Source organism: Natator depressus, chromosome 6, assembly GCF_965152275.1.
Source record: "Natator depressus isolate rNatDep1 chromosome 6, rNatDep2.hap1, whole genome shotgun sequence".
In the NCBI taxonomy this organism is placed as follows: domain Eukaryota; kingdom Metazoa; phylum Chordata; order Testudines; family Cheloniidae; genus Natator; species Natator depressus.
In genome coordinates, this window is record NC_134239.1 from 90,310,916 (window position 1) to 90,326,580 (window position 15,665).

At 44.2% G+C, this 15,665-nt stretch overlaps 1 protein-coding gene across 1 annotated transcript in view; it reads left to right on the forward strand.

Moving 5' to 3' along the window:
• Positions 1–15,665, forward strand: part of ESRRB (estrogen related receptor beta) — a 108,942-nt gene that overhangs the window by 46,663 nt on the left and 46,614 nt on the right. The window contains exon 2 of the mRNA XM_074957124.1: positions 9,029–9,438. Coding sequence (XP_074813225.1) covers positions 9,029–9,438 — 410 coding nt within the window. The remainder of the gene's footprint in view (positions 1–9,028; positions 9,439–15,665) is intronic.

Below are 15,665 nucleotides of genomic sequence, written 5' to 3' on the forward strand. Positions count from 1 at the left end.
CAGCATCATGAGCAATAAACAACAACGGGTTTATGAAACAAGTTCAACAGACAATAGCCGTTCTTGATACAATTAGATAATTAGTGGGCAAAGGCAATACTGTGGATAGACTGTCTGACTTTACTCAGGCATTTGACATGGAGCCATGCAAGATCTTATTAGGGAAATTAGATCCAATTGGTTTGGATGCAAATCCTGTGAAATGGATCGCAGACTGGCTGACAGACTGTAAAGGGAGGGGTGAGAGAAGTTCTTTATCATGCTTGGGATGAAATGTTCAAAAGGTCCTGGAAGAGTATGTGAAAGGCACAAGTTATTATATTCACAGACAGTCCCCAAGCTGGAAGGTCCTGGAAACAAGTACCTAGCAAGTGAGGAAGCTGTGCTAGAGGGGTTTGGTAAAATGGATAGAAATTAGAAACATGAGGCTGAAAATGGCAGAATCCCCTGTGCTAATGGAAGCAAGGTGGCTAAAGCTGTTATGTTCAGAAAGACCAGGGTGGGTTAGTGCAGAGGTTCTCAACCTTTTTCTTTCTGAGGTCCCCCCAACATACTATAAAAACTCTACGTCCCACCTGTGCCACAATAATTGGTGTTCTGCATATAAAAGCCAGGGCCGGTGTTAGGGGGTGGCAAGCAGGGTAATTACCTGAGGCCCCATGCCACAGGGGCCCCCACGAACTATATTGCTCAGGCTTCAGCTTCAGCCCCGGGTGGCGGGGCTCAGGGACCTGGGCTTCAGCCCTATAAGGTAGGGCTTCAGCTTTTTGCCCTGGGCCCCAGCGAGTCTAATGCTGGCCCTGCTTGGCGGACCCCGTGAAACCTGCTCAAGGCCCCCTAGGGGGCCCTGGACCCCTGGCTGAGAACTACTGGGTTAGTGGTTACCAAGTGATAGCAGCCTATAATGTGATCCAACGGCTAGAAAAGCCAACGCTGTAGTGCACGGCCAGGAAAGAGACTCTCCACAGAGCCCTGGCATGATTGCACTTGAAGTTCTGCATGCAGGTCTGGACACCTCACTACAGGAAAGACTGGCAAATTGGAGAGAATCCAGAGAAGGGCAATAAAGATGCTAACAGGATTAGAGGGAATGACCTATGATTAGGAAAGGTGAAAAGAACGAAACGCTTAGAACCTCTAAGCTTGTTACATGGGCACAGAAATAGTAACGGAGCGTCCTGTGCCAGCTCGGAGGAGAATTGGATCAAGTCTCTCTCCTTTTATATTCCCAATAAGAGCAGGAGTACTTGTGGCACCTTAGAGACTAACAAATTTATTTGAGCATAAGCTTTTGTGGGCTACAGCTCACTTCATCAGATGCATAGAATGGAACATATAGTAAGAAGATATATATACATACAGATTTCAGAGTAACAGCCGCGTTAGTCTGTATTCGCAAAAAGAAAAGGAGGACTTGTGGCACCTTAGAGACTAACCAATTTATTTGAGCATAAGCTTTCGTGAGCTACAGCTCACTTCATCGGATGCATACTGTGGAAAGCACAGAAGATCTTTTTATACACACAAACCAACATACAGAGAACATGAAAAGGTGGAAGTTGCCATACCAACTGTAAGAGGCTAATTAATTAAGATGAGCTATCATCAGCAGGAGAAAAAAACTTTTGTAGTGATAATCAAGATGGCGCATTTCAGACAGTTGACAAGAAGGTGTGAGGATACTTAACATGGGGAAATAGATTCAATTTGTGTAATGACCCAGCCATTCCCAGTCTCTATTCAAGCCCAAGTTCATGGTATCTAGTTTGCAAATTAATTCCAGTTCAGCAGTTTCTCATTGGAGTCTGTTTTTGAAGCTTTTGAAGCTTTTCTGTTGCAAAATTGCCACCTTTATGTCTGTTACTGAGTGACCAGAGAGGTTGAAGTGTTCTCCTACTGGTTTTTGAACTTTATGATTCCTGATGTCAGATTTGTGTCCATTTATTCTTTTACTTAGAGACTGTCCGTTTTGGCCAATGTTCATGGCAAAGGGGCTTTGCTGGCACATGATGGCACATATCACATTGGTAGATGTGCAGGTGAATGAGCCCCTGATGGCGTGGCTGATGTGATTAGGTCCTACGATGGTGTCACTTGAATAGATATGTGGACAGAGTTGGCATCAGGCTTTGTTGCAAGAGTAGGTTCCTGGGTTAGTGTTTTTGTTGTGTGGTGTGTGGTTGCTGGTGAGTATTTGCTTCAGGTTAGGGGGCTGTCTGTAAGCAAGGACTGGTCTGTCTCCCAAGATCTGTGCGAGTGAGGGATCATCTTTCAGGATAGGTTGTAGATCTTTGATGATGCGCTGGAGAGGTTTTAGTTGGGGGCTGAAGGTGACAGCTAGAGGTGTTCTGTTATTTTCTTTGTTGGGCCTGTCCTGTAGTAGGTGACTTCTGGGTACTCTTCTGGCTCTGTTAATCTGTTTTTTCACTTCAGCAGGTGGGTATTGTAGTTGTAAGAATGCTTGATAGAGATCTTGTAGGTGTTTGTCTCTGTCTGAGGGGTTGGAGCAAATGCGGTTGTATCGCAGAGCTTGGCTGCAGACGATGGATCATGTGGTGTGGTCAGAGTGAAAGCTGGAGGCATGTAGGTAGGAATAGCGGTCAGTAGGTTTCCGGTATAGGGTGGTGTTTATGTGACCATCGTTTATTAGCACTGTAGTGTCCAGGAAGTGGATCTCTTGTGTGGACTGGACCAGGCTGAGGTTGATGGTGGGATGGAAATTGTTGAAATCATGGTGGAATTTCTCAAGGGCTTCTTTTCCATGGGTCCAGAAAAGCTTCAAAAACAGACTCCAACGAGAAACTGCTGAACTGGAATTAATTTGCAAACTAGATACCATGAACTTGGGCTTGAATAGAGACTGGGAATGGCAGGGTCATTACACAAATTGAATCTATTTTCCCATGTTAAGTATCCTCACACCTTCTTGTCAACTGTCTGAAATGGGCCATCTTGATTATCACTACAAAAGTTTCTTTTTCTCCTGCTGATAATAGCTCATCTTAATTAATTAGCCTCTTACAGTTGGTATGGCAACTTCCACCTTTTCATGTTCTCTGTATGTATATATATCTTCTTACTATATGTTCCATTCTATGCATCTGATGAAGTGAGCTGTAGCCCACAAAAGCTTATGCTCAAATAAATTTGTTAGTCTCTAAGGTGCCACAAGTCCTCCTTTTCTTTTTGCGAATACAGACTAACACGGCTGCTACTCTGAAACCTATTCCCAGTAAGGTAACCAGACTCAAGCAAATAGCTGCTGTTCACTTTGTGAACTTGCAGGACAGGTGGAACTATTTTGCAGTTATTTCTGCTGTTCAGAATGCCTCATTTTGTGCATTTTGCTGCCATCAAATTGAGTCATCTTAAAAATAACAAACATTCCTGGTCCAAAGGGGGGATTTTTTTGTTAGGAGTGTTCATGGAACCTATGGAAGGTCAGAATTTGTCAGGCTTTGCTCAGCACATGGAGCTTTTTGGGAGACCCAGATCAGTGCTAACCCTGGGCTGTGATGGGATGCACAAATTGTGCCATAGACCAGAAAATAAAAATATAGGCTCAGTAATTAACAAAGATGTCCTGATTGCCCGTTCTGTTCCTCAGTGGGACATGCAGCCTTTTACTCCAGGTCACTGATGCAAATCTGGCTTAGTTTAGTAGTCACTAGTCATTACTTATTACCATCTATTGGCTAGTCGGTGTCCCACGTGAAATGGCTTGGGGAGGACTCAGTCTAGATCCTAGAGGACTGGTGTCAATATCTCGAAAACCACCATCACAGGTGGCACTATCCAGCCCCTGTGTGTTGGTCTCAGCACTGAGTCAGAGGACTGAACTGGGCCAAGGAGACTGAGCTCCCCTCACATTCCTCCAGCACAAGAAGGCAGCACATTGATGGGTCAGCATGTAGGGAAGCCCACCCTGCCTCTATTCGTGGCCTTCCTATGCTGGAGATAAACAGAGGCCTTCAGTCTCCAGGTTTGTCAGTCCTTTAAATACACGTTTGACTATCAGGGATTATGATTTTGAGAAGTGGCTGCAAACTAGAGTCATCTCTGGGCTGGGTTATGATTGGCCCAGATAGGGGCATGAAACCTATATGAAATCTCACTTAAAAGCTATTTTTAATAAACGAAGACTCAGTATGGGAATAAAGTAGAAGACTCTTCTAAATGTTCCTGAATAACAGCCAGAGAGGGTGTATCTGGATTTTCTTGAACTATTATGGGGGAATTCTCACTAGTACTGTTCTCCTAACAGTCACAACTCTATTCCTTCTAATAGGGGTTTGCTTTATATTTTTGAAAGCTACCATTAGACTATGTGTTGCAGCAGACTGAGTATGTTTTCTGTGATTCATGTGGAATGTGCTCTTCCCAGGATGTGGGTAGCTACCAGCTCAGACACAATATCAGAGTATTCTCCATCTGTTTTGTTAGCCCTTGATGCTGTCTGTCTTCCATTAGGGGTGTTTGGTGCCTGACTATGGGGTACGCTAGCCTGGTTGTATTTCATTTCTGTGTTTGGCTTATATTTTCCCAGACCCTTAATTTATCAGCTTTCAGTATCCTTTTCCCAATTCATTGAAGGGCCTAATTTGTATTCCTGGGGGAATTCTGCATGACTGTGCGTGCACAGAATTCATGGCCCCCGCAGATTTCTTTGCTTCCCCACAGAAAAATGACTTCTGACGGGGAAGCAAAGGGAAGCCACAAAAGCGGTCATGCGCCCCTCCTTGCAGTGCAGACAGGTCAGTTTGGGTGCCTGGAGCAGCCAGTAGAGAGATAAATCACCAGCAGGACAGGAGGGCTGGGCAGTCATGCATTTGAGAGAGAGAAACACTCTGTCCCTCTCGCTCGCTATTGTGGCATACTCATCATGGAGGGGCAGGGCTTTGGGTTGTTTCTGGGGAGGTAGGCATGTCCCCTCAGGCAGAGCAGAGTGTAGCAGCTTGCCTGCTTAGTGAATTGTTCCCATTGTTCTTGGTGAATTCCTCCAGGAGTATAAAACTGGTGTAAAAAGTTTAAGGCTCCTTTACATTGCCAGAGTGGTCTAAAGGAGCCTTATTGTAAAGGACAGGGTGGCCTCATAAATGCTTATGGTGCTTTAGTGATTAGAACTGGTCTAAATTTTTGGACCGAAAAAATTTCCTATCAAAATGTGCTCCATGAACTGTTTGCTACTGACCTTTCTGGGGATGGTCAGTAGCCAATATAAATTGTGAGTTTGAGTCCCCAGCCCTCCCTTGTTCTTCAGTTGCCTGTGATGTAACACTGAGCATATGGCTGCATATATTTGTTGACTAATAATTAGAAGTAAAGGGTCAATACTAGCTACATTACTATTAGAGGGGATTTGTGGGATTTCCTCCAATGTTCCCCTCTCCCATTCTTCATCCATTGGATTGTAGTTTACATAAATTACCAAAATAATTGAAACCAGAGTGATTATATGGTGTTAATTTAACAAATAAAATATGCAGAATTTTGCAGACTTTTAAAATATTGTGCACAGAATTTTATTTTTTGGTGCAGAATTCCCCCAGCAGTAAATTTGCCTTCCTTTGTCTCCCCTTCCCCTTAAACATGTGAATTACAGTCTTCTTAAAAGAAGAGGCTGGGATTCTAATTCACCTGTTTGAATTTGGGAATGTGGCTCACATCCCAGTCTGATCTTTTTCATTATCCCCAACATAGTGTGGGGGCCTTGCCTATATGCACAGCATCAGTCCCTCCATCCGGTGTTATGACACAGCCTGTTCTCACCTGTGAGCTCCTTTGTGCAATAAAAGGCAACCAACATTGTTTTTTGGTGTCTCTGCCTTCCATTGTGACCCTCACCTGATGATATTGTGCCAGCTGCTCTTCAGATCAGAGCTGCATCTGGACTCCTTTGACAGTGGTGGTCAGATAGAGTGAAGCCGGCAGCTTTCAGCAGTGTGACCACAGCTTTCATCTTTAATACAGAGATGTGGCCATGGAGGATAGAGGTGGGTCTCAGCATGCAAAGCAGTATTTTGACCAAAACAGACAGGTAGCTTTGCATGCTGAGATCTGTGGTTGCTGTAGCTGCCCTCTCTACTTAAGATGAATGCAGCTGCAGTCAGCTACATTTCTGCAAACTTTTGGTGGACCTTAGTCCATTGTAGCCCTCTGCTGGGCGAGGCTTGGGTTGCCCTTAACTCTTCAGATCTTGTCTCTGAGTGGGACTAACAGTTGGGCTCCTCTTTAGTAACCCTGGCGCAGAGGAGCCCATCAGGCCAGGGATGGGAGATGCCTGCCCACACTCTTGAGGTCAGAAGTCTCAATAGGTAACAGAGTTGTTGGCAGATCTAGATCGAACATATTGGGCTAAACAGAGAGTAGAGGAGGGAAAATTAGGAGAGACTTGGTTACAATGAGGTTATGAAGATACAGGATCCTAAAGCTGCTGCATCTCCAGTGTGTAGCTGCATGTACACAAATACACAGGCATGAAGCACATACACATTGGAATAAGTACTCACCTACTCATGCATACTCTAATTTTGGTACATGAGAGAAGCTCTGTCATGTTGTCTCTTCTGGGTTTGACCTTCTGATGGCTGGATGGTGGTACATTTAACAGGTACCTTGGCTGAAATTAAAAACAGAATGATAAAATACCTAGATGATTAGGGTATGGCAACCATGAAGGAAAATTATGTGTCACCGATCAGTTAGAATTCTTTGGGCATGTCAACAAATTAGTGCACACAGGACAACCAATTGCTATCATTTATTTGGATTTAAAAAAAGCTTTTGACAAATTCCTTCACAAGAGGGGAAACTCAGTAGTTCTGGGGTGAGAAGTTAAGTACTAGTATGGATTAAAAAGTGTCTAAGAGGCAGAAAACAAAGGGTAGGAATAACTGATTAATTTTCAGCATGGCAAAGGAAGGTTAACAGTGGGGTGCCTCAAGGTTCATACTTGGGTTGTTTAACGGGGAGAGCAGTGAGTTGGCAAAAACTGCAGATGACACAAAGTTAGTTATTTAGGTTATTCAAGACCAGAGAAGACTGTGATGAACTCCAGAGGGTCCTAACAAAGCTGGGTAAATGGGTAGCACAATGGCATATGAAATTAATCGTTGACAAATGTAGGATGATGTACGTTAGAAGGAATCATTCAATTTTTCATACATGTTGATGGATGTAGGCATAGATCTTGCTGGGCATGAGTAAACTTGCACATAGCTTGATTTGAGTGCAAGGTTAAATTGTAAACAAGGGTGTGACAGGCTGTGTGCTGGAGATGACATTTTCGGGCTATTTGAGATAAGTGGGAACACCCTGAACTGATAGGCTTGAAAGGTAAATAAGGTGAAGGACATAAAGCAATTTCTCCTTATGTGATCTGTGTAATGGCCAAACCAATCAGGTCAAGAAATATGGACGTTAGTAGTTAGGAAAAATGTATATAAACTGTGTAGTGTGTGACATGATTTGGAATTGTAGTATCACTCTGTTTCTAAACCCCTGTGTCTGGCCCTGGCCTGCGTGGGCATAGGGTACAAGCCTAAGTGATGAGGGGACTTGAACTGAGTTTTTGGATCCCAGAGAACTGGATGAAGTGTTCTCCCAGAACTGGATGAGGTGTTCTGGATAAGCTGAGTAGAAAAGGTCTCGGATGGAATCCCAGCAATGAGTTCTAAATTAACTGTAATAACTCAGAAAAAAGACTTAAGCATCATTGTGGACAACTCAGTGAAAGTCTCTGCTCAGTATGTAACAATGGTTTAAAAAAAACCAAACAATGGTAGAAGGTATAATAAATGGGATGAAAAATAACACTGAAAATATATAATGTCCTTATATGAATTGGAGATTCATCCTGATCTAGAACACTGGGCTACACCTGCGGCTGGAGAATTGATTTCAATGTAGTTATGCTGATTTACATCAGCTGAGGATTGGGATCATTAAATTCAGTTCTGGTCACCCCCTCTAAAAACAAATATAGCAGAAATGGAGGAGGTTCAGAGATGGCTAATGAGACCAATGAAAGGCTTGGAAAGACTTCTGTATGAAGAAAGATTGAAAAGATAGTGGGGAAATGAATTAGTGGGGAAAATGACAAAGGTACACCAAGTAATGAATGACATAGAGAAGGTAGACTGGGCACTCCTCTTCACCCTCTCACAACACAAGTATAAAGGGTCTTTTAGTGAAATTGAAAGGCAGCAAATTTAATACTGATACAAGGAAATAATTTTTCACAAAGTGCACAATTAACTCATGGAACTCACTGCCACAAGACATCATTGAGGCTGACAGTTTAGTGGGATTCAAGAAAAGATCAAACATATGTATGGCTAATTAAAATATTCATAGTTACTATAGATGAGGTTTTGTTTGTTTGTTTGTTTGTTTCTAAAAAACCCTCAACAGTTGGGAGGCTTTTACAAACTGTTATCTGTCAGCTTCTGAAGCCTCTCTTCTAGAGGATTCCCAAATGTTTAAGAAAAAAAGAAAAAGGTGAAAAAGAAAACAGTGGGCATAATAACCCACTTTACTGCAAGGGAATTTACAAACGGAAGGTGTCCTCTCTTGTTCATGTCCTACTATGGAATCTGCTAGTAAACTCTGTTTGCCTGGAGCAGTGTCTGGGAATCCCAGATTGAGGGATCCCGCACCTCGTCTGACACCACTACAGACCTGCTCAGCTCATGATCTTCACCTGTCCTCCATGGTAGTGAACTCCTGCTCTGGATAGATTATGACCAGCTGGCATTGCTAACAACATAGCCGCTTCAACAGATTGTTCACTGAAATTTGGGACTGTCTCAAAAGGTGACCTACAAAAAATATCATGGTGCTTACTTACCCATTGCTCAGGTCAGTGGAGAGTAGGGAGGCAGCTCTGAACAAATTGGACTGATGTCCATGGAAGTCAAAGGGAGTGGGTTGAACTAGACCAAAGGTGGGAATGGGATGGACTTTGTGGTGACTGCACCCTGCCTGATATTTCTGTGCACTGATAAGTTTCTGTGCTCTCTTCCTACAGGCTGCTTGGCAGAATGTCCACAGAGGAGCGGCATCTCAGCTCTAGCTGCGGATCCTTCATTAAGACTGAGCCGTCCAGCCCATCTTCTGGCATTGATGCCATCAGCCATCATAGTCCCAGCGGCTCCTCTGATGCTAGTGGTGGCTACGGCATCACCATGGGTGGCCACCCAAATGGCCTGGACTCCCCACCCATGTTCAATGGTGCGGGGATTGGGGGTGGGTCCTGCCGTAAGCGCTATGACGACTGTGCCAGCGCCATCATGGAGGACTCGCCCACCAAGTGCGAATACATGCTCAATGCCATCCCCAAGAGGCTGTGCCTGGTGTGCGGGGACATTGCGTCTGGCTACCACTATGGCGTGGCCTCCTGCGAGGCATGCAAAGCCTTCTTCAAAAGAACAATTCAAGGTACAGTGTGGTGGGAGAGGGAGCTCACACATTCACTCCATGGGGGGCTGGGTTCCTGTGGTTGAAGAAGCTCTTGTACTCCTGTGGCACTTTAAAGGAGAGAAGGAAAACCAACAAAAATACACATAATCTATCCTCTGCTCCCCAGCACAGCTCTGCCAAGCCTCCTCCACCTCTCCCCCACCCCTGGATGTGACCCAAAGCCTTTATACTTGGTGACTCTGGGAAGCTTTGCTAGGTTCCCAGCTTTCAACATCATCATCACACGTGGCAAAGCTGTTTTCAAAATGTTGCTGCAGGAAATGTAATTCCAGGGAGTTCTCCAGTTTTGCAGTGAAGAGACAGCACCCCTCCCCATTCCTGGAGTCACCCACTGATTTGTAGCTGGCAGGGGGGTTAGGGTTTACTCTGGAAGGGTATTCATTTGGCACAGGCTCATCTGGAGAGCAGAATCCCTGCCTGCTGAGGGCATCAGGATAGGGTTGGGGCCTTGTTAGTAATGTTATGCACCTTGTGGGGAAAACAACAGTGCTCCAGGAAAAGAGGTTTTCACACAAACCTGTCAATCCTGTTTGCATCCGTTAAGTTCTGAAGCACTATAGGCCTCATGGAGATGCTGTATAGTGCACGCAGATACGGAGACACACTGATACCCCTCCCTTCTCAGCAGCACAGCACATGGTTGTAAAGATTTAGATGAAGATTTTCAGATGCCGGGGGGGGGGGGGGGGCACCCAATTTCTGTTTAGTCTCAGTCAGAGTTGCAAATTCCTTAATGTTCCTCACACATTCTTGTCAACTGCTGGAAATGGCCCACCTTGATTATCACCACAAAAGGTTCCCCCTCCCCCCCCCAGCTCTCCTGCTGGTAATAGCTCACCTTACCTGATCACTCTTGTTACAGTGTGTATGGTAACACCCATTGTTTCATGTTCTCTATGTATATAAATCTCCCCACTGTATTTTCCACTGCATGCATCCGATGAAGTGAGCTGTAGCTCACGAAAGCTTATGCTCAAATAAATTGGTTAGTCTCTAAGGTGCCACAAGTACTCCTTTTCTTTTTGCGGATACAGACTAACATGGCTGCTACTCTGAAACCTGTCATTAAGTGGTTTTGAAAATTTCAGCCTTGGCGTTTCAGTGTAAACAGCAGCGCATGCACCACAATCCCCAAATGTGTGCATGCATGGACACAGACACAAACATATAGCCAGATATACCTGCATGCGTACCTACATGCGCACACATATGTACACCTATTACATACCACACACACACAAAGGTACACAGAAGAATTGTACATACACCTCTACCCCGATATAACACTGTCCTTAGGAGCCAAAAAAATCTTACCGTGTTATAGGTGAAACCGCGTTATATCGAACTTGCTTTGATCCACCGGAGCCTGCAGCCCCGCCCTTCCCCCCTCCCCCTCCAGAGCGGTGCTTTACCGCATTATATCCGAATTCGCGTTATATCGGGGTAGAGGTGTACCTGTAGGACCAGTGATGCATACCAACAAAGGCACACGTGTATACATGTACACAGATATACCATGCAAATATAGACAAATACACACACACTTACAGGCAGGCTGCCATACACAGATACTTGCATGTCCATTCATATACATGCACCAGTATAAGCACACATGCATAGACACGCTGTACATACATTCCCCCCTCTCTCCAATTGAAAAGATGGACAGCATCATTCAGCCTGCAATAGAAAGTGTATTGAATTTACTACAAAGACACCTTTGACTCTGATTAAATTAATTAAATATGTGTGTGGGAAGGACACACGTTTTATTTGTACTCAGTGAGTGGTTCCCTCATATCTGATCACACCTCATTGCTGAGGATGCTGGAATCTGGACTGGACAGAGCTGGGCAGGGAACAATCCTCCATAGGTCTCTGTGGATAGACTATTTCTATCTCTGATTCCAGGCATCTCTACTTACTGTTACACTCCCTGGAAATTAACTCTCCATTGCCCCAGACTGACATGGTCCATCTCCCTCTGCCTGGCTTGTCCTCTCTCATCACACCATGTAGAAAACATGAACCACTATGGAATGCCCAGCTGTTCATATGCAATATTTCTGTGGCTTGTCATTGCAGAGTTTTCATGGGTTGAGTGTGAACTTTTACATCCAGTCTCGCTTAGCAGCACTGAGTGTCGTCCTTCTCTTGATCCATTCTTGGTATTTTAGTTCTGAACATTTGGGCAATCAACGCTAAAGGAGGGACTTGGGGAGGGGGACGACACACCAGGGGATCTTTGTATGGAAAGAGAGTAAAAGGTTAACCCTTTAGGGGAGCAACACTGGGGAATCTCTGTAGCAGAGGAGAAGGCAGTCTTTACCGTACCCTTGAAAACTACCAGCCACAATAGATCAGGAGAGATGGGGAAAGACCAGCAGCTGTAGAGTTCAGAAAGAATGAGAGAAAGCGAAGGGGGAAGAGACAGAGTAATCAGAGACTCCATCAGCCTATGTAAGCTGTCAGCTGATTTCATCCTACAGCACAGAGAGACCCGCTGAGTGCAGCAGCCTTGCTGGCTGCTCCCTAATTGTAACGTGTAACAGATGGGGAGAAGGAATAAGTGGGGATTTCTCTCACCCTGTCATCGGCCCATCTCAGGCAGCTTCACATCCCTCCATTGGCTGGTCTGGCAGTTAGGGCACCAAAATGCTCTTATTCATCTGAGCTGCAGAGCTTGGTCTAATGCAGTTGAGACTGAAGCTTTTATTCCATCATGGAGATGAGGGGCAGAGGCAGAGAAGGTGATCAGATCGGAGGAAGCAGGGCCTGCTTGGGAGCCAGGGCGGTCTGCAGATTGCACGATCAAAAAAGGCTTTGCTGCAGGACATGTTGAGCAAAAGGAGAATGAGCAAAAGGAGAATGAGTGGGACAGGGCCCTAAGTAGGGGGCAGTAGGAGGGAAGAGACAGAGGCTCTCTATATATCAGTAGCAACAGCAAACAGGTTTCCAAAAGCCTTATTCATCCTGCAGGTTTATTTCATTCACTAGATTTGATAACAAATGAGAGAATTTAAATCACCATCCAAGCTTCTTAATATACGTGTGCGCATGTGTCCGTGTGCACCTGTGTGATGTATTTGTGATGTGTGTTTTGGTCTAACCTATTACATTGTCTGCCAGCACAGATCATCTTTTTTGTGGCTGTGATGTCAGAGAGAAGTGCTGTCTGATAGTTCAAGCACAGAATTGGGACTGGGGATGCAGATAGCACAGTGATGTGCATAGTATAAGAACCTAGATAGACAGATACTGCAGATAGATTCTGTACTCAGTTCTGACACTGACACCCTTATGGCCTTGGACAAATCACTTCACTCCTCTGTGACTTAGTTTCCCAATCTGCAGAATTAATGACTTCATTACAAGCATTTCTAACCTGTCTTCTTTACAGGCGTTACATGGGGAGCTAAAGGAGCAACATGCTACTGTACTGTTCTCTGCATGGTGCTAAATCCTGATTCCTGTGAACAGTGAGACCGAGTGCAGCATGTGGCCTCTGATTGCAAAGCAGAGTTTCATGCTGAGAGCACGTCACTGATGCTCCCTAGCCGCACTGACTCCCTGTTGATTTCATAGTGGAGTTGAAAGCTGCCGACCCCTAATTGGTTTGGGACTGAATTACTTGTCATATCCTCTCTCCCGATATGATACTGCCATAGCTGTGATCAAACAAGATGCCCAAGCTGAAGATCTTTTGATTTAAAGGACTGGCAGAGTGTTTTCTGTGAAAGCCCATCAGCTTTGGAGCTTGCTTCCCTCTCCTAAACACATTGCAAAGTCCATTTCTTTCAGGCTCGGGAAGGTGATGGGCTGGGGGATTGGAGGGATAAGCTGTTTGCTATGTAGTTATCATGAGAGCTGGTCAGGAATTTTCCAGCTGAATGATTTTTCCAACAGAAAATGCACTTTCCACCAAAAACAAAATTGTGGGAAAATTTTGGTTTTTCTGGACATTTTTTATTTTTTTTTCCACTGGGGAAAATCTAAATGAGATCTTTCATTTGGGGTAACAAAATATTAAACTGAATTTCCCAATCAGTGTATTGCCATGCAGGAGTTGTAGTTTAGGCCCCCATCCTCTCATCTTCCACAAAGCTGGGCTCCACGTGTCCAATAATGCAATGCAGATTTCCCTCTGGCTGAGTGTGCAGTGCATCATGGGAGTAACATGACTGTGGGTGCACTGTGGGAGATGTAGTCCAGCCACATAACCTGGCACGTAAGGGGCAAATGGGGGTATTAGGCTCCCAGACTACAGCTTGCATGAGGCAGTGTGCCAGTGTTAGAATATGCAGTGCATTATTGATCAGATTCAAAGTCTTTTGGGTGAGTTCAATAAACTGAAACGAAACATTTTGATTTTGCAAATGTTGAAACATTTTGTTTTGATATTTCACAATTGGAATTTTTCAGAATTTCCATTCTGCAAAAATGTTGACTTTTCATCCTGATTTGGGACAAAAGCAAATGTTAAAATGTCGGAATTTCTCTCACAATGGAAATTCCAAATTTTGCTCTGCTCTAGTCATTATTAATTTATTCGTTTGGGCTGGTATTTTGATATATTTGATTTTTTTTGAATTGTTAAAAAAATTAGGGTTCTGGGTAGGCAATAAAATAAATGTAAATTGTTGTATTCTCCTCCCCACAAAATCAGCTTGTACTATACTCTGGGTCTCCGACCCCCAAATCTAGCCAGTGTACTAAATGACAAGAGATACCAGAACCTACAGCTAGTGAAGACACAGACAAACAGAAACATTTTACATCATATTTTACCTGGCCAGGTTCTGGATCAGCCATATCTCTGAAAGTGAATTCCAAAGTGGAGAGCCCACTCATATGAATGCCCTGGATCCTGTAAGCATCACCCTCAGGACAAATAGCTGACTGTAGCTGCTATGGCAGGACATAGCAGGATGTGCAATTTCTGGAAAAAACATAGCTGGAGTTTACACCAGTTAAGGCTTAAAATGTGGATAATGCTAATCACCCACCTCATAGGGGTGGTAACAAAGTGCTTGTAACAAATACATGGATTTCTAGGGCTCTGTGGTTGTTGCTACACTGCTCAGAGAGGCCCCTGGGAACTTCATAGCAGCAGCAAGGATAGAATCCAGATCTTCCTGTTCCAAAATTCCAAGCCACTAGTGTTTGAGCTAAAGGAAATTTCCCCCTAGTGGTTGGCCCTATAGGGCTTAAGACACACAATTGAACAGTTCTGCTTCCATCCCGTAGAGAGCAGTGGTATGCATGCATATGCACACGCTAGCCCTCTTGTAAACTTATCCTCAGAGATTTATATGTTCTTTCTCAGCTGCAAGGTCACAACTGAGAAATAGGATTTTTTTTTGAAAGCTCAGAACAACTTTTCCATTACAACCAATAAAATTGCATAAACTAACGTCAGCTATGTAGTGATTGGCTAAGTTATATCTTATGTCACAGTCAATGTTCCCTCTAATTTTTGATAGGCCGTGTGTGCAAAAAATTTCTTCTGTGCAAATTTTTGACAGACCGTGTGCACAAAAAATTTCTTCGGTGCAAACTGTTGTGTGCGTGGTGTTTCACCGTGTGCGCGGGGTTTAGGATCCGTGTGTGCACGCACACACGCACAGCTTAGAGGGCACAGTGGTCACAGTCCCTCCACCCATAATGAGAAGATGTCTTGAAATCAGCTGCCTTGAAATTAGACAGCATCTCAGACACCCCTGGTTTCCTTTTTCTCTGAGGAGAAGAATCATGCAGACTGGCTCCATGCAGAAGCATATCTTCCCTGGGACTTTAGTAAAAATGTATTTTACTTGTTAAAATCCTGTGATAGCATTAAAATATAAACAAAGCAGAGACATGCTGGTGACTCAAGCTTGGCATTTGTGGCTACTGTCAGCAGACGCCCTTGATGGTATCATGCCTTATAGGTGTTTAGAATCTCACCCTTCCCTGCCATGAGACCTGGTTAAATGAAATTCTTGGTTAACCAAAGTGCTATTGCACAGAATCTGCTTTCTCAAAATCTCATTGTCCCAAAGATTACACCCATGCACACACTAGTGCTTGCCAAAATTTTCAAAAATAGGTTCTAACTTTAGGCTCCTGAATCCATATTTAGACACCTAATAAATGGCAGTCGGGAGCTGAAAGGTGCTCACCAGTTTTGAAAATCAGGTCACTAA